Below are 19,417 nucleotides of genomic sequence, written 5' to 3'. Positions count from 1 at the left end.
ACGCATCACACGCCCTTTCATTTGTCTCTCCCTTTATAGAGGCTTACAGAAAAACTTTGACTTTTCATTCCCGACTGTTTTTGGTTTTCCATCTGCCAAAATCACATTGCTGCTCAAGAATAATTGCCAAACTTGCTATCAGGTATTCCATCATCCCGTGGGAAGCAGAATGCTGCAGCCTAGTCCCAGAGTCTGCACCCACTGGTTATAAAAGACCTGGCAGCTGAAAGCTTCCAGCATGTCTACTGAGTAAGACTGCTGTTGAGGTCCTGCCCTAAATGTTTTGGCTACGGGCGTGATATGCAGGGCCAGGACTGGTCATGGTAAGACTTTTTAAACCAGAAAGAGACGGCTTTGACTATGAGGAATTTTCATAATAATGCAATAAAATACCTTCAAACTTATCTGATATATCTGACATGCAATATTGTATTGTATATTTTATGAAAAACGAGCAGGTTTTATATGGGGGAATTTCGGCTTCATGTTCACTTAAATTTTTAATTAAAAATAAAAATGTGAACTTTTTCCTTCTTTTAAATTATAACTGATATATGTGTAAACATACCTTATATAATTCAGTTCTTTTAAACTCAGGATATAACTGATATATGTGTAAACATACCTTATATAATCCAGTTCTTTTAAACTCAGGATATAACTGATATATCTATAAACATACCTTATATAATCCAGTTCTTTTCTTTCCACCGTATGTGTTGTTGTTTTCATGGTTCATGCGTACTAGTATCGGAAGGAGCACTATTTTGTCATCATAGTTGGAAGCAAATTAAACAAGTTGATTGTTTCTTTACTTGGATAGTATGGAAAAAGACTAATAGAGTAGGTCCATCAGTACACAAATGGAGATTCAAGGTCAGCACCATCCTGTCCAGTGCTTTACCAACCACACCTCTGGAAACGGAGCTGGCTGCCAGGGAGTGGAACCCAGCATCTCCAGACAGGATAATAAGCCACTGAGAACCTGGTGGTCCATGCAGTTTCCACGGGGCTCTGGTCACCCGGGAGATTCTCTGTGACCATAGTTACTCCTTAGCACCTTTAGCAAATATGCCTGCCTGCAGTAATTTTGTCTCAAACATAGCCTCAGTTTACAAGATGCTAATTAGTGATCATAATGTTCCATTACTTAACGGCATTAGCCTAATAGTTCCAGCGCAAGACAACAAGTAAGTCTCGGCTTATTACAAACACAACGCTCTTGCAGATGGACTAGACAGGAGTTAAAAAGACACTAAAAGGAATGGTCTGGCTGTGGGAGTCATTTCCATGTCAGTGTTTTAAGGAAGCCTGGTATGTGAGCGTTTCCAAACAGAGAAATGGGTTGGTAGCCATCTGGAGCTCTCCACTGCACTCTGTTCACTTGTTATCTGAGCTACTGGAAATACAACTGGTTCCCTGTATGCACATGCATTCTTTTGTCTTACATGATGCACCAAAACCTTCACCATTTACATATGACAGTAGAGTTCTACTTGATTTGAAATTGATTTAAACCTAGTAGAGTCAACAAGACTGAGGCCACACATGTTGTCTCTGTTATCAATAAATATACATCACATCCACCAACTGGCTGAAATTTGTCCAACACAGTTGGAACATCTGATTGGCTGTATGCAATAGGAATATCTGATTGGCTGTACACAATAGGAACAACTGATTGGCTGTACAAAGTTGGAACATCTGATTGGCTGTACACAGTGAGAATGATATCACAGAGAAGTGGAGTCACAGCTAATCCAAGTTTACTACAATATTGAATTCTGTCTTAGATTATAGGGCTAACAAAACAGGATTGACAATCCTCACAAATGGCTCTGTAGCATCTCATAAACTCTTTATGGAGCATAATCCCCCATTTACTAATTTCCTGGGATTGGTTAGGTTTGTTTCCCGTGTACTGTATACAGTATTTCATTCTGTCAGTGTGTAAAAACAATAACATGATATTAGTATAGTTAGACAACTTAAACTAATCTCCAAGCAACATGCTATATATACATGCCTGTATACTTTGCCCAAAATATATCTGGCCCAGTGATGTAAATACTAATCTATTTATATTACGATATGTCATGTCGTTGCCATGGAAAAACATGTACATGATGTATTTGTCTGTGAGAAACCTCTCGTTGTGTTTCTCCAGTGCCTGAATGGCATGCCACCTGCCCCTGGTTGCTACATAAACATGTGATGGTAACATGGAAGGATAGAAATTCTCTCTGTGTGCACACACAGACTGACACTGCAGTCAGGTGGTGCCTCAGATTCTCTCCTGCCAAGCCTGCCTGACACGTGGAGACAGATCCCTTACTGCGCTCGCATGCAAGTGTTTCATTCATCGCTATATCAGGTGCTCCCTCATCTACGTTTCTCATGACACACAACAGACTTTTGTTTAAAAAAATGCATTATACAAATATAACCAAACTGGATTTAACTACATTCAATCAAACATCTGTACAGGATTTTAACATTTTACATTTGTGTAATCTGTGATTGTAGTTCAAGAACATAATGACCCAGCCATTATCATTTTTTTATCATATACCTTTTCTGACTGATATTTGCATGTTGCAGTGACAATAATATATCACAATCTCATAACGCTGAGATGTTATGTACGAGTCATTGGTCCAGTACAAGTCATTTCAATGCTGTGTACACTCACCAGAACAGATCGTGACCCATGCGAATATTCGGACAAACTCAAACAGATCAAACTCAAACCCTCACCAAAACCGATCTCGACCCACGTGAGCATTCCCGCAAACCCGCGCGGCCGCTAACATGCTCAAACCCTCCTGCTAAGCCCTGACTACCAGCCCAGAACTCTGGAGGAGGAACAGGCCTCGATCCACCGCCCTTACCATGGCCTTTGACGAGTGGAAAGGCTCTACCTGCACATGCGAGGAAGGTGAGGATGAGGAAGATCTGCTCTTTCCGAGGTAAGACAGAAGGTCCCAGAGCCAGCTCCACAGGTATGAGGCTATCAGGCACACACTTCCCACCAGCCAAATGTCTCTTCCCTTCAAGAAGTTCTCCATGTTCCTGTCCAGTGGCCTGCACTTCCTGCTCCTAGCACTCTCTAATGCGCACTGCCGCCAGGAGGGAACCCTGCTCGGTGACTCAACCAGAGTGATCACAGTATGTGACTGGTGGTGGCAGAGTTACCCCTCTAAACACCACACAGGCCTCAGAACAATCCCAACAATCAGTTTCCCTCCACTGAAACATACCCACGAACCCCCCCCCCCCCCCCGCTCTCTGGGGGGGTGCAAAAGTACTTGTCCTGGTGACAAACAGGAGACAGCTGCTGGAACATGGGTGTTAGAAAACAGCCCCAACTCTCACCCGCTACGCTGCACCTTTCGCACTATGGCGAAGGCAAAGGAGAGGTGTCGGTCTGCTTTGGGCTTCGGCAACCGCTGCTACCCACACATGAGGTGACAGACAGCTAAGACCTCTTCCAAAGTGCCGCGCACGTGCGCCGTACACACACCCCGTGCACGTTTACATGCGGGAACAACGTCTCAGCACAATGCTGGTGTCAACAGATGTGAACGTAAACGCTGTGAACTTATCCTCAGATGTCCGGCTGCTGGTCAGTAGCTCTGACCACTGAGTTACCGTCCAGCCTAGGGACAGTGGGTCAGTTGTCAGTAGCTTCCTCTGCTGCCTCTAATGTGCAGCTCTGTAGATGTTGGTTCCCTCAGATTTTACTCTAGAGAATACAGTATCTACAGTATCAGAATGTAAAGGCTGCCACTTTGCTGGTGTAAGTGTTACTGACACTTGCCTGACTGTAGACTTATCTCAACTTTAATGCTCTTTACTCACTTAACTGAATTAAAAGGCTCTAAAATGTTTTGGAGTTTGGGATCTTCTGCCTTGCTCTCATTTGTCTTAAGACTGCTGAGTGATTCATTTCAATTCATCAGCCAAAAATCTCATCCTATTTACAGTGTAATTGGGATTAGGGTATTATAGCCTCATGGTTTGGGGGGATTATTTCAGCACTGGTTGACTGTAATCTCCATACCACATCAGACCACTGAGGTCTGAGTGGGAGCAGCCATATGTTGCTATAGTGGGTCTTAAGTGGGTCTTAAAGTAAAACCACTGCACAGCAGTAAAGAGTCTGCAGTGTCCAAGACCTACGAAGCCGGAGCCAAGTATGTGAGTGATGGGTGCTGTCTAAGATTCAGCCAAAGGCCAAGCGTAATACTGAGATAATCACAGATCCCTGCCAGGCACTGTCGTGCATGCGCACGCGCGCACACGCACGCACGCACACACGCACGAATGTACGCATGTACATTCACACACACACACACACATTAAAATGTATGTCAGATACTGCATGCTGTTAGAAATGTTGATGATAAAGTGTTGTGTTTTTGTATTTATGGAATGTTTTATTACTGCATTTACCTTTTTGTCTTCACAGGTTTTATACACATGAACTTGTGCTGACAAATGTTTTACTCCCAGACATTCAGCATGTGTAGATATCTATAAACTATCTGTGTAAACTGAAAGCATTCTGGGTACACATATACCCTCCTAGTGGTGGTTTTGGAACCTGTGTGTGTGTGTGTGTGTGTGTGTGTGTGTGTGTGTGTGTGTGTGTGTGTGTGTATGTGTGTAAAAGCCGGTAACAAAGAACATAATATTTACAATTTAGTTACAATCAGGTCATTTATAATCAGCTGTTGTTCCAATCCATAAACTTTATTCATGGGAATTTGAAGTGGGGATAAATCTTAATCGGTAAACTACCGTTCCTATAAGTAACTCGCTAAATACAAGCCGTACATTCTTAATACGATTGATAGAGCGCCACCTGGTGGATAAATGCTGTCATCGCCGTTCTGGTCACAAACTGTATGGTCCACTAGATGGTGGTAACGTACCATCAAGTTTCCATGAAATAGTGGCCGTGAAATCATGTAGGCCTTAAATCATAATCACAGGTTTTATACACATGACCTTGTGTTCACTAATGTTTCAGGCCTTTTATTTGTCCAGAAACAATATTTTTTAATTATCTGTACTTTCAATCTTTGTAAGTCTTGGTGACTACAATAAGGTGATAACCTGGTTACTCCTGCTCCTATACAGGCTAACAACATTAATATTCAACAACAGCGAGGTAGATATTCATCATTCCGTGAGGTAGTCGACATTGAAGCAAGGCTCGTACAGAACGTTCCATGTGTACAATTGTTTCCTAACTTTGTGAAAGACCCCACACACCCCTCACATGAACTGTTCACCCTTTTGCCATCTGGAAGAAGGTACCACAGCATCCAGTCCCGCACCTCCAGACTGTGCAACAGCTTTTTCCCAGAAGCCTTTAGACTCCTGAACTCTGGCTAACTCCAATTCCAATTCAGATTCCCAAATCGGCACTTTTATACATGCTTATACACAGTCACACACACATACACACACACATACATACGCACATACGTACATACATACATACATATCTATACACACACTCACACATTGTTTTGCATCGGACTAGTGCTGAAGTCAAACCTCACACAAATAAACTATGCACTCCTGTTGCAGTCTTGCACATTATCCTACTTGCTGCTGGAGTACTGTACTAAACCAGCACTGTACTCTGAACTGTTCTGGCTGCTATCGGTGACTGCTATGTTCAGGGTAGCATGTCACTGATTGCTATGCACAACTCACTTTACATATGCCCAGTACTGTGTACTGCACTAAATAATTGCACTGTCTACTCATTTTGTATTTGTCCTGTTCTGTATTTATTATTGTTTATTTAATGTTTATTTAATGACATTTTTGCACTATATTGGACTGTTTGCACTTATGTAGTGTTGTCTGTTGCACTGTTGTTTTGTGTTGCATCATGGAACACTGTCTCGTTTTTGTTGTGTACTTGTATATAGCTGAAATGACAATAAAACCTCTTTGAACTTTGAACTTTGAACTTAACTGTTGTGTAACTCCGTCTTTTATGTAAGTAAACTGAAGGAATCTGCATGTAGGGGGATTTTGTGGGGATGGTTTGTTTGTTTGTTTGTCTACAGTACTCCCCTGTAATCTGTAAAGTGTGATGCACACATCGGGAGCCTCACCCGCTGGCAATCTGCGTCTAACTCAGTTTGTTTGAGCTCCCAGAAGCAGCGCATGGCCTCCACCTTCTCCAGGTGCCGGGAGAAGGTCAAGCTTCCCAGTCCCTTGCTGTCTGGCCTCTGGCGTATCCCCGTCAGTCCGACCAGCTGGAGAGGGGGCTCGCATGATGCCGTAGCTGCCGGATTCAACCCCTGTGCCCCCGCCAAACCTGGCCTCTCCGGGCAAGACGTCTTACAGCTGTAGCAACAATGGATGAGTCAGAGAGTGTTGGGTTATAGGAGGAGGTGTAAATTATAAATATGAGTTAGAGTATTAGGTTATAGGAGGAGGTCAAAATGCAAGATATGGATTATAAATACATTGTGATAATTTAGGACTGCCATTTCTGTGCCCTGAATCGTAAGTATGCCAAGTAAGAATGACAAGCCAGACTTCACGCATGCTTTGTAATGCCTGGACAATTATTGTTCAGAGTCGAATTTTATCATTTTAAGTGATCTGGGTTTTTATTTTATTATTGACCCACATCAAAACTATTTGTTTATTGCATAACTAATTATTTTTAAACAGTTTAAAATACAGCATAGGCAATTTAAGCGTCTTTATAATCAGCCTACAACTCCCACAATTCCTTTCAAGTTCATGACCTTTTTTAAAAAAAAAAAACATTCCACACGGAACTGTTTAGATTATGGAGCAAAGAAATATGCCTGAAAATGGTGCGAAATGATTTAAATAACGAATGACCGTAAACTGCTGTATTTACAGAAAAGAAACAAAACGAAAGCCGGTTATAAACTAACCCCTGACGTCAGAAACCCTGTGGCGCGCACCGAAACATGGCGGAGGAGTCGACAGGTCGCGTGCGGTGCCCCGTCTGCGCGGGTGAATTTGAGCCTCTCCGGATCAACGCGCACCTGGATGCGTGCTTACTACAACCCGCGCCGGGCGGAGAGGACGGACCGCCGGCCAAGAAGTCTCGCACTGGCCGCGAAGCTGAAAGCGCCGCGGCGCCCGGAGGCACCGGGACTGAAGCGCAACTAGACGCCAGTCCGCCCGCGGCGCTCTTCCCAGTGTTCACCCCGTCCAGGGCTACGCCGCGGATGGACACGGAGGCGTCCGCCAGCCGCGGGGTGACGGGTGCGACGCTGCCCCAGCGCGGCGGGGCTGCACTGAGCGCCCTGCTTAGCGCAGACAGGCCCCTGGCGGACAGCATGAGACCCAGTACGCTGGAGGACTATTTTGGGCAAAATAAAGTGGTGGGAGAGCAGACGCTGCTGCGGTCGCTGTTGGAGTCGCAGGAGATTCCCTCACTCATCCTTTGGGGTCCGCCCGGATGTGGAAAGGTTAAAACTTAGAAATTGATTCTTGTGTTAAGCTGTAGCAACATGTGCATACGCATTAAAAGCAGTTTGTCTCGGCCATACATAATTCAGTAGGCCTACTGTCAAACCTTTCTGCCCGACTCCCAGTGAAGTATACAATAACTTCCCGGTCTCCATAGAGGAAATAAGTTGATAGAATATGGTGAACACCTGCATAACCTCACACTGATATTTTCAAATTGACTCATTCTAACTTTGTCTTGCAGCTATGGTCTTCGAGGGTCCATCCCAAACTAAGACCTTAGTTTAGGCTGTGTATCCTAATTATTCCTTTGTATGCAAGACTGGAAAATTCAGAAAACTGGCTTCTTGGAAAGATTAATATTTTTGCTGCAGACTAAGAGAGCTTGAGGTAATTTAAACAAGACGTAGCTTCATTTGGGGTCATTCCTCACACTGCGGCGTCGCCACATTAACGCATGCTTGACGGCGCTTCTCGTGCAGAGACGCGAGGCCCTTTCGGCTGCTGCGGAATGTGTAACCCATCCTCGCGCCGCGCAGGCTCCATAAACGGAGAACGTCTTGGCATTTTACGCTGGCATGACAACAGATCCCTGGTTTGCTCTTTGGCTGTGTTAGCAGCACGGTCCGATTCGGAAAAGGCAGGTGTGTGTGTGTGTGTTGATGTTTATAGATGCTAGGCGCAGGTCTAACTTAATGCCCCTGTTTAAGGCCCTCACACACTGCTAATCCTGCTGTTTTACCTTCTGCAACTCAGTTGCCCAGCAGGAGACTAAGAGGCAGTTGCAAGAGGAAGCTTGGATTAACAAACTAATGACCGGGAGCGTTGAACCTGCTAAAAGCTGTCTGCTCGCCGTCGGTTCTTCACTGATTCTATTAGTTTGTGATACTATGATGAGTTTCACGGTCACTCACTCAGAAACTGTACCAAAAGGGCTTATGTTGAGGGAAAGTGAGCGCTTTGGAAAATAAAAAACCAAAAATGTCTCTGCTGTAGCTCACTTGTTGATCGCTCTCGCTGCTTTTTACCGGTGATATGCAGTCAGGCCCTCCTAACCCTTCCTGTGGTTTCAAAGGGAAGTAATATAAACATTTAATGAATAAAGTAAAATATAAACATATTGAACCTTTGCCTAGCGGCAAAGTGACATATTCTTGGTTACTATAAGGATGCGTTTTATGTGATAATAGCACAGTAGGGACTGGTGTGTGTGCGCATACATGACCTACTGCGATACAAGTGTATTAGCAAAATGACAGGAAATCTGACCAATCAAATGTATGAGTTTCACGACCGGGCGGGCCTGTAGCAGCTGGCCCTTCCCATTGTTCTGAAGGAGAGCCTATTGGGTTGTTCGCGAAACGTCGCTGTACACGCCTCCGTAGACAGCTGGCTGCAGGTGAGACATGTTGCGTACCTCGTTGAAAAGCCTTTTCCAACGCCTTCAGTCTCAGAATAGTTCAGTGAAGCGGGCCAACTCCATCTACAAATCATAGTCAGAAAGGGAAAAGTCACAGACGGAGTTTATGAAAGATGAGCTGAGAGATGAACTGTCTGGCTAACGACGAGCCTGCGGCATACGCGCTACTTTTGTTTTGTAGACTATTGGCGCTGCGTTTGAGGAGTGCTGAGCTGTATTTGGAATCGTAATTTAATGACAAATGTAATTTACAGTATTTATTGAGGAGGAAGGGGTGTAGAAGGGGAACGCGCTTTATGCGTTGTACACCGCTGGTTTCTATCCTTTTTCATCGAGAAAGTAATGACTGCTTAATTCCAGTTGGAAGGGTAAATCACATCGGGTGTTGGTGCTCTTTTTCTCTGCAAGAATCATATTTATGCTGGTTGAGAATAGAAACGGGTACGTTTTTGACAAGTGACCATTTTTTGAGCATCGGTGGTTATTTATTTACTTTGATTTGTTTGTATATATGTCAGGAAGCACTTACAGGTCATTCTCAGTTTGCGGCTGAGAATTGTGGAAAATCAGACTTTGTTTTTTGTTTGTTTTTATTTGCAGACGACCCTTGCCCACATCATTTCAAGCTCCAGTAAAAAGAAGGGCACGGCACGCTTTGTCACTCTCTCAGCGACCAGCACATCGACCAATGAGGTGCGAGAGGTCATCAAACAGGCCCAGAACGAGCTCCGCCTCTGCCGGAGGAAAACCATCCTCTTCATCGATGAAATTCATCGCTTTAACAAATCTCAGCAGGTCAGTTCAAGGTTAGGTCCAACGTATTTTAAATAAAACCGTTGTATTAATCTATAAAAGCGATGGACAAAGTATATAGTTATTTTATAGACGACAGCTAGAGGTGAAGATAACAGTGCTTTCTAATGACAACAAAATTGATTGAAAACTAATGACAGAATGTTGGGTAGCTTACAATTTTATTTGAATATCTTAAATCAAATTTTCAGTTAAAAGTAAGTGGTGCATGAGGAAGATGGCAGTCAAGGATCTGAGATATTGTCATTGTGCGTTTAGTGTGAAACGTGAAATGGCATGGTGTTTGAAAGGTGGCTGCCATTCTGTGTCCCACCAGAGAGAGGACGCTGTATGCGGTCCCTGAGCCAGGCCCCCCCCTGGGCAATCTGTCTTCAGTCTTATAACTCACAGTGAAAGAACACACTGCTGAAAATAGTCTCAGGGATGTGTCCTTCAGTCAGGACATGGCATCTTCCTCCGGGCCTCTTTGGTTTGCTTTGGATTCAGGGGTTCTAAATTCAGTTCCACAACCAAACAACCCCCCACCCCCACCCCGGAGTTATTTTGGAACTGAATAAGTCCTACCGTGCTGTAAAATTACAACCCCTTAAGCACACAGAGGCCACGCTGTTCAAGTGGAAAGAATTCTGGGCTCAAAGGATGGTCCATGTCCAAGAGATTTACTGAAGATAAAGTTTTATCATTTCCTAACTGAACGAGACCAAAAAACAGCCCTGCCCTTGAGCTGTGGTGCAGGTAGGAAGTCTAGGAATCTTCTGAGATGCAGAGGGCAGTAAGCAGTTTTCATACGCGAGGAACTGTAAGGGTCAGCGTGGCCAATACAGGAGCGGACGGCCCATAAGGTTCATCTTCGCTGCAGCAACTTCAGTTGAGCTCCAGTTATGCGCAGAGTAAGAGTCCCTCCTAATGCACATGGTGGTTCATAGTGTTTACCACACCACACTATAAGATTAGATAACCAATCTACACAGTACTAGTTGCCAGTCATTTTATTTTTGCATTTGTCTTCATCGACACCAGGTTATCACCTGGACCCTGTTTCAGTTTGTTGGATTCAGAATGAGGATAATTTGGGAGCAAACAAGTTCAGCCCTGATGTTGAGCACTAATTCAGCTCAGCAGTGGACTCATGGACTCATGACCGAAACAAAAGCTCACTTATCACCCGAACGCCTCTTAGCTTCTTGCACAAACGTAATTAAAAGCTATCACAGCTTGCAGCTGGCAGCAGGGAGGTATATGTAAGGGTCTAATGAAAAAGCAATGTTTTATAAGATCATGCTATTTTGCAATCTTTACTTTTGAAACAAAAAGGAATGTTCAACTGGAATATTCAACCATGTGAGTTTTTGTTTTGTTTTTTGTCAATTTAGTGTTTCACCGTGTGTCTTGGCGTAAGATAGTTACAGTATGACACTCTGTGTAACCAGACCTCTCTGTGCAGTACACTGTAGGTACACTGCATATTTCAGGTTAAAGCTTTTGTTTTAATATTTCTGATTACAAAACAGTCATCCAAACTTCAACTCCCAGCTCTCCCTGTGAACTACTGACCTTTGACACTGAGGGATGGTCAGGACCTTTTTCTCTTTGCCCCCAATCCTCCGACCCTTCTCCTTCCTCCTTCCGACTTTGTCACTTCCTGTCTTCCCGCCAGGACACGTTCCTGCCCCACGTGGAGTGCGGGACGGTCACTCTGATCGGGGCGACCACAGAGAACCCCTCGTTCCAGGTGAACAGTGCACTGCTGAGCCGCTGCAGGGTTCTTGTTCTGGAGAAGCTGTCCGTCGAGGCAATGACCTCGATACTGCGCCGGGCCGTTGGCTTGCTCGGTCTGCACGTGCTGCTGGACGAGGATCCGGAACAGGGCTGCTCTACTTCTGCAGAGCAGTGCTCAGAGTAAGTGTGTGTGTGTGTGTGTTTGCGCGTGTAGCCGTCTGTGAGAACTGCCGAGTCCTGTTAATGCGCCCTTGTTATCGTAGCATGCATGGAATCCCGGTCATCCCGCCTGGCACCTGGAAACTGGTCCCCGGTCTCTGATTGGTTGAAAGTTGACTTTAGCCACGTCTCTGAGCCGTCCTATCATGCTTTATTTAGGTAATTTATTCATTAGTCTGCCATTGGGAGCTGGAAGGTGTGTGTGTGTGTGTGTGTGTGTGTGTGTGTGTGTGTGTGTGTGTGTGTCACCTAAACATGAGGCTGTTTGGCGGTGGTATTGACTACTCGAGGGCAGGAGCCTGGAGCTCCTGCTGCTGTAAACAGAACACCAGTGTCACACCGCAACTCCCCATGGAAACATATACATATCATAATATACACGTACTTTTGAAACCGGACACCTTTATTTACGCAACACGTAGTAACACGTAGTAAAACTAAATTCTTACTGGTCTGACTCTGCAGTGCCTTTTTAGCCTTTAACCAGGAGGCTTCAATCTGAGGGGTTGGTGTCTTAAATGACAGCATGCAATGTTTGCCTCTGTTACTGTGCTGCTAGTTTCTGTCAGTGCAGTGGTTCACCTGTTGTAGGCAGATGCATTTGCTTCAGCCTGTGCCTGCGGTAAACACGGGCCGGGTCAGCCTTCTCCCTCCCGACGCTATCATCCGTGGCGTCCGCTACAACTGCAGGGCTTCTAGTTTCTGTCCAGGTGTGTTGAGGATGTCGGCTGGAGTCTCGGTCCTAACGTGTGGCGCAGGAGTTCACTGGCACGCACAGCTGTGGCCAGCGTCAGTAGCCGGAGAGAATCATACCTGTCCTGTGTGCGTGTGCGTGTGTGTGAGGGAGCGGGATGGAAGGAGGTGTGTGTGGCTGTTAACTTTAGAAGTGAGTATCAGGTTTAAGGGTCTGCGTACCCACACTGTTCTTTTCATTCTGAGAGTTGCTGTGGCGTTCTGAGAGACGCCAGCAACAGCTTATCAAGTGGAGAAATCGCAGGTGGAGTCTGTTCCTCCTGTTCGGGTGGAGTCTATTCTTCCTGTTCAGGTGTACTCTGTTTAGGTGGAGTCTGTTCCTCATGAGAGATGACTTACTAAGATTTACCACTGCATTGCTCCCTAATGGCAGCTGGCTCTGCTCCTGTGCTTTGTGTAGTTTAAAGCAGACTATGCTTGAATTCATTTATTCTTGCTGCAATTTTTGTTTATAAAGCATAAAATGCCTTAAGACAATTCATTTATTTATATGTTCGAATATTCAGCTGTTGTTGGGTGTTATGTAATTGAGGAATTAAAAAGCATGAAATTGAGCATTAATCACAATTACTTGCATGATGATCACAAACTAAATGCCATGACTGGCATACCTTCCATTTCCTGTCACTAGTTGGGTAAACACATCTTACTGGTGCCTTTAACAGATGGAGGATTACATGCTAACTGTTGACATGCACAATTTGCCATCTGGCCTTTACTGTGTTCACAGCTATTCAGCTTCAATCGCACAACTGATTGGCTGTTATTTTTGAGTGAGGATCTTCTCAATACACCAGAGAGCCTGATAGGATGGGGGCACGTTCTGGTGGTTGCGCATGCCTCACGCGCAGCAGTGTTGCTGGGCTTTTTGCACGGAAGAATCACTCGTACTGCCTACTTTTATTGGCAGTGGTAGCTCAGGAGTTAAGGTACTGGACTGGAAATCCGAAGGCTGCCGGTCAAACACAGCAATGAAACATTTTCCAGCTCGTATAACCTTTTCAGGTTTAAGACGTTTGTCATTTGTCATAACAACCTCCCTGGTTAGCGAGACAAAATCAACTATATTAAAATGCTGTTTGTGAATTTTAATGAGGTGTGGAATGGCACGATGGTTTCTCACCGTGCTTTGCATTTGTCATGCATTTTTTTGAACGCATTATGTTGTGTTAACACTCTCAGATTCCCACAATTACCTGTGGTGGTGCAAGCCGTGCTGGGAATGCCACAGACACGGTGTGATGCCCACAGGCACTGACGGCCCTCGGTAGCTTTGGTGTGCGTTCAGACCACCAATGAACGGAGACACCAATGCCGGGAGCTACACCTGCCACCTTCGTTGCGGATTATGGGCCTGCTGTGGTCATTTGTGACGTGGTACAAATATGTCGGTGATCTTTGCTGTAACTCTTTAGGCATCTTGTGTTGTTGTGAAAGGTAGCATGATTGCTAAAAAAAAAAAAGGCAGGAGTTTCAGTACTGTAGGTCTTTAATTCACATTATGGATTCTTCTATCATTTCAAGCCAAATTGCTGGATGCTGGTGATCAGACCCAACCGCTTGATTGATTTAAAAAAAAGTTATTATTATTATTGACCTAATATTGCTCTTTTTATCCAGACTTGCCAACCAGCGTATATCTTGAATTAAAGATTGTGTTCTTCCGTATTTGATTTGGGTCTTCATGTTCGCAGAATGTTTTGCCATTTTATCCTCGCCCATTGTGTGACATCCGTGCGATGACATGTATTACATGGGAAGTGCTGCGTCTGTGTGAGCTTTTGATCGTTGAAACAGGGATAGGTACCACTGCGGGCGCGTGCTGTGTGAAGACAGAAATGTGTGCTGTGAGACACGGCTACCGTTAAAGACACGGCTACCGTTAAAGACACGGCTACCGTCTTGTTTGCGTTTAAAGCCTGAGACGAAGGTCTCGGCTGCGTCTCCTTCTCATTAGTCACCCAACACCCAGAAGGACTCTATGTCCTTCCCGCCCACAGCTGAGCGCTCAGTAACTTTTTTTCCGAGCAGTAGCAGAGAGTCTGGCATGAGTCATCGCTCCATATTCCTGGGAAAGTCCAGTGAGCAGGCAGAGCTGTTTTTGGTCAGGATTGAGTGCGTCACTCTCGGTTTGCACACTGAAGTCAAATCGTGACAAAGGTCAGGAGGGCCCTATTCGGTGCACGTAATAAAATAAAATAATATTTTTTCAGATTATTTTGTACTTTCCCTCAGCAATGAGTTGTGAAGCACAGAACAAAAACTGAGCAAAGAAGGCCCCTATCAGTGCATTCCAGCTCCTGTTCACGTTTACTCTACAGCGGTTTGTTTTCTGTCGTCATGGTAATGCAGGCTCGAGTGGAGGCTTGGGTGAAGAGGCTCTTGCTACATTGGAGTTTTCTGTATGTATGAAGATTACGGTGGCGCTGTTATATTTGGTGCTTTCCAGTGTACCTCTTTATCCTTGCTCGGGTTATGCTTCCCCGAGACCAGGTGCTTTTTGTGCGTGCTCCGTAGGTTGTCCCACCAGCTGCGGTTGCTGTGTTCAGAAGAAAGTCATTTATAGTCCGCCGCTCGGTCCAAAGCTTACTGGGTCGCGGCGGCAGTGAACAGAACAACTGTCCTGTTATTGAGGATGTTGAACGTTTTGTCATGTCTTATTGCCAGGTTTGCTGTATAGCAGTTCAGTGCTCTTGGTTTGCACACTGTTTTGTGCACTAGTGCTGTCTGCTCCTGTAAACCTAGACGCTGTCTCTACCCTGGAAGAACACTTAGTTCTGCTACGCACATGTGGACGGACTGATGATTAATCAAGTTCTTGACTTCTTGATTCTTTCGTGATTGTGACGTTAGACTTGCGCGTACTATGTGGGTGATATCCTGATTTAAGTTTAAGCAGAAAACTAGACTAAAAAGAGTTTTTGTAATTATCTAACTAGAATTGTTCTTCTCATATATATATATATATATATATATATATATATATATATATATATATATATATATATATATATATATATATATATAATATAATATAATTATTTTTTTTTCTCTCTCTAATGGTCGTTATACAAGGGCATCTTTCATCAGTACCCTGAAAATATTCTCTGCCATGCGTCCTAGTTTATTGGCAGGAGAGGGGTTGTTTCTGGTTACATGCCCCCCCCACCCACCCCCTCTTTTTAGGGGATGGAAAAGGGGGGTAATTTGAACAAGGAGGAAGCCGTTCATCTGGCCCTGAGCCTGTAAGGTCCTCTTCATCACCAGGGCGTGGCAGACCCCGTATGATCGTCTTCATCACCAGGGCGTGGCAGACCCCGTAAGGTCCTCTCTTCTTCACCAGACTGCCACCCAGGTGCTTGGAGGAATACGTTGCACAAATGTTATGAAAAATCTTGGAGTCTTTTTAGTTCACAGTCAGTGTGCAACCTGGTTGTTAATTTAAAAGGTTCAGCGCACTTGTCTTAATGTAACCTGAAAGTGGCCGTTCCCAGTACACAGGTTTGTTTGTTTTTGTGAGAACGTGCACATGTGTTTAAAGAGCACATAGGGGTGGTTTGGTAACCTATGTATGTATGTGATGTCGTACCAGTGTGTCATGTGAGGTGGCCTGCAGTATTCCTGTTAGTGTCGTGAAACCCGTACAGCTAAAGGAGTATGATGTGATCACTGTTGTGTAACCAATTTGAAACAACAGCCCTCTTTTGTCCAATCAGGAGAAAGATCTGTTGCATCGATGGCTCAGAAAGGATGCTGCCGGACCATGCGGTTCAGTTCAGCTTGGTGTGCAGTTTGGCATGGTGTGCAGGAGCAGGAACAGCCCTAAACTATCTGGAGTGAGGCAGCTGAGCTTTGTCTCTTCCTCTCGGCCACGTCCCGACCTGGGGTCATGTCTGCATCCTGTGCTGGGCTTCCGGCCACTGTGCTGGAGTTGGAGGTTCAGAGTGTGTAGTGCTAAGAGTGTGGTAGCAGCTCACCATTTCGGTACTGTTTCTAACGGTTAACTCCTAACACCCCGAGCACCTCCCAGGGGGGTCCACACCTTTTTTCCCCTTATTTTTGGGTCTACATACTTGCATATATAGTAACTGAATAATTAACAGCAGTCATTTACTGAACAATATGCCTTAAGATCATAAATAATAACCTTGGCGTTTCCAAGCATGCGGTCCTTTGTGGCAGGTGCTGTGAGTGCTGTCCTGTGTGCAGGCCGTGGGTGTGCATCGAGCAGAAGGCCCTGGACACCCTCGCCTACCTGTGTGACGGGGACGCCCGGGCAGGGCTGAACGGGCTGCAGCTGGCCGTGCAGGCGTGCCTGGCCAAGGCTCGGGCGTCGGGCCCACGCCCCGCTCAGCCCGTCCTCGTCCAGGAGGAGCACGTCAAGGAGGGCCTGCAGAGGTCACACATCCTCTACGACAAAGCAGGCAAGTCTGGCCTCTGCTCTGACCTGCAGGCGCGTTCTGACGGGGCTTCGGTCTCAGTGACCTCAAAGTACGACCGTCACAGAGGTCTTTGCTTCTGAGGAAGTGCTGATGTCGTTTCAGGGTTGTTGCTTTTAAATGATCTTCTGTATTAAATGGATTAGTTTCTACCAGCATTTCCCAGTCCTGCTCCTTAAGTACCCTCCTGAAAATACACGTCTTAACTCAGGAAATTAACAATTAAACCATTAACAAGCAAATTAACAAAACAACAATTACCAAGTTAAAAATGGTGTCTTGGAGAAAGAACATAAACATCTCTGTTCTGCGTGGAGCCCGTCAGTCATTTAGGGAGTGGCTGAGGGTTCTGGAGTGAGAACACGGTGGTGGACCACCTCTCTGTTCCTTCAAGCAGGTCCGCCCCCTCCGTTAGACGCTCCACATAGCTGTTCTTCACACAGGCCCCGCCCCTTTCGCCGGTTCTGTATCGCTGTTCTTCGCACAGGCCCCGCCCCTTTCGCCGGTTCTGTATCGCTGTTCTTCGCACAGGCCCCGCCCCTTTCGCCGGTTCTGTATCGCTGTTCTTCGCACAGGCCCCGCCCCTTTCGCCGGTTCTGTATCGCTGTTCTTCGCACAGGCCCCGCCCCTTTCGCCGGTTCTGTTTCGCTGTTCTTCAGACTCCTCCTCCTGCTTCAGCAGTTCAGTATAGCTGTTCTTCAGACTCCTCCTCCTGCTTCAGCAGTTCAGTATAGCTGTTCTTAAGAAGGGTCCCTACCTCTTCAGCTGTTGCGTGTAGCGCTCCCACAGACACGAAAGGCCCCTCCCCCTTCAGTAATACTACACAGCAGTCGTTCACAGAAGTGAGCTCAGTCGCTGTGCTAATGAAGTAATCCTGCACTGCAGAAGGTTATTGCTGGCACTAATTCAAGCCCTGCTGAGCGGCACTTGTCTACGCTGTAGTGTCATCGTGAGGACCTTCATGGGGGTTTAGGCTGGAGGATTTGAGAATGCGGCACCGTATCGCTGTTTAGATGTTCACAGTTGACTCCCTGGTTGAAAGACTTATCCTGAGTCTTAGCATGCCATTACACTAGAGCCCTGTCAGACAGAATACAAACCAGGAACGTAAGCGAAGGATATGTGAATAATCGAGTGCTTCCTGAAGAGGCGGCACGTCATCAACTGCGTTTGAAGTGGCAGGACACACTGTCTGCGTGCTGGGACAGAACCGGCCTAAAGGCAGGCCTTCCCCGTCACTTTTGGGCCGATTACAGGAAGCTACTGGAGAGAAGGCTACAGTGGAGTGGTGTGCGACTGAGCTTGGGAAGCTTGAATGTGAGTCATGCACCTGCACTCTGGATCAGCTGCAGGGGTCTGGTGGCGTGTGCAGGGAGGTGCAGTAGTCCAGGCTGGAGATGATGAGCGAACTAGACAAGCAATGGAGGGACATCCCTGGAAACAAAGGGCAGAGTCCCCTTAATGTCCTGGGACACCTGCATGTCCAGGTGACAGCTGTAGCATGGACAGAATGACCTCAGGTCGGTCAGGACCGTGCCTCGATTTCCCACATTGTCAGAAGTTGTGATGAGTGAGTTTTCAAAGGAGATGTTCAGATCTTGGGGCAGTTGGGATTCCCTGGGAATGCGTAACGGCTCTGGCTCCCTGGGGTTCAGTTGCAGACGACGGACAGCCGTCCATGATGAGATATGGGACAGGTCTGCTGGGAATCCGAGTTGAAATGCCAGCATCCGAAGAACAAGTGGAGAAAATAAGATTCATCAGTGTAGAAGTGGTAGGACCCTTGTGAGGATATTACCGCTCCTAGAGAGTGAGTGTGAAACCTCACCATCACATACATGTGAGCTAGTTTGTTGCTTTCTGGAATTTTCTGATTCAGATATTGTTCATTCTGAAACTTCTCTTAAATATGTGCATGAATAACATTTTGTACAATGAAATTCACTTTATCGTATTTGATTGCTAGAGTGCTTCACGCTTCAGTAATAGATTTCCAGAGTGCGTCTCAATTGTAGGCGAGGAACACTACAACTGCATCTCGGCCCTGCACAAGTCAATGAGGGGCTCGGACGAGAACGCTGCCCTCTACTGGCTGGGCCGTATGTTGGAAGGTGGTGAGGACCCGCTGTACGTGGCCCGCAGGCTGGTCCGTTTCTCCAGTGAGGATGTGGGTGAGTCCCGCATCCTTTTGAGTGCTGCCATGTGGTTCTGGGTGTAGTACCACCAAGTTTCCAGCACGGAGCTTTGACCAGGGCTCTCTCTGCAGGGCTGGCTGACCCAGCAGCACTTCCCCAGGCTGTGGCAGCTTTCCAGGCCTGCCACTTCATCGGCATGCCTGAGTGCGAGGTAACGTCCACCCACAGCAGTGCACGTCTTCGCTGACTCACCGCCACACGTTACTGATCAACAGTGCACAGTGCTGGTCAACGTTGGCACACGGCTCACTGGTTAAATGCCACAGGAGAGCCAGTTATCAAATTCATATTCAAATCTGTGTAATCACTCAGAAGTCAGAGATAGATTAGGGTTGAGGACGGTTGTAGGCTAGAGGAAAAAGATGAGTTTTAGG

General features: G+C 45.9%; 1 protein-coding gene and 1 long non-coding RNA gene across 2 annotated transcripts in view; one reads left to right on the top strand and one right to left on the bottom strand.

The window, feature by feature from the left end:
* Positions 1-4,649: 4,649 nt before the first annotated feature.
* Positions 4,650-11,413, bottom strand: LOC145643390 (uncharacterized). Its single transcript, XR_014115754.1, has 3 exons — positions 11,273-11,413; positions 8,903-8,968; positions 4,650-6,375 (listed from the first exon to the last, which is right to left on the bottom strand). It is a non-coding gene; the product is annotated as an uncharacterized LOC145643390 (long non-coding RNA).
* wrnip1 (WRN helicase interacting protein 1) overlaps positions 6,947-19,417 on the top strand; it is a 14,565-nt gene continuing 2,094 nt past the window's right edge. Inside the window, exons 1-6 of the mRNA XM_035519676.2 lie at positions 6,947-7,484; positions 9,506-9,700; positions 11,376-11,617; positions 16,619-16,833; positions 18,864-19,019; positions 19,115-19,194. Coding sequence (XP_035375569.1) covers positions 6,978-7,484; positions 9,506-9,700; positions 11,376-11,617; positions 16,619-16,833; positions 18,864-19,019; positions 19,115-19,194 — 1,395 coding nt within the window. The 5' untranslated portion in view covers positions 6,947-6,977. The remainder of the gene's footprint in view (positions 7,485-9,505; positions 9,701-11,375; positions 11,618-16,618; positions 16,834-18,863; positions 19,020-19,114; positions 19,195-19,417) is intronic.

This window comes from Electrophorus electricus, chromosome 13 (genome assembly GCF_041902795.1).
Source record: "Electrophorus electricus isolate QZ-2024a chromosome 13, ASM4190279v1, whole genome shotgun sequence".
Lineage (NCBI taxonomy): Eukaryota > Metazoa > Chordata > Actinopteri > Gymnotiformes > Gymnotidae > Electrophorus > Electrophorus electricus.
Note: the sequence above shows the minus strand (reverse complement) of the source record. Positions and strands in the feature narration are given on the sequence as shown.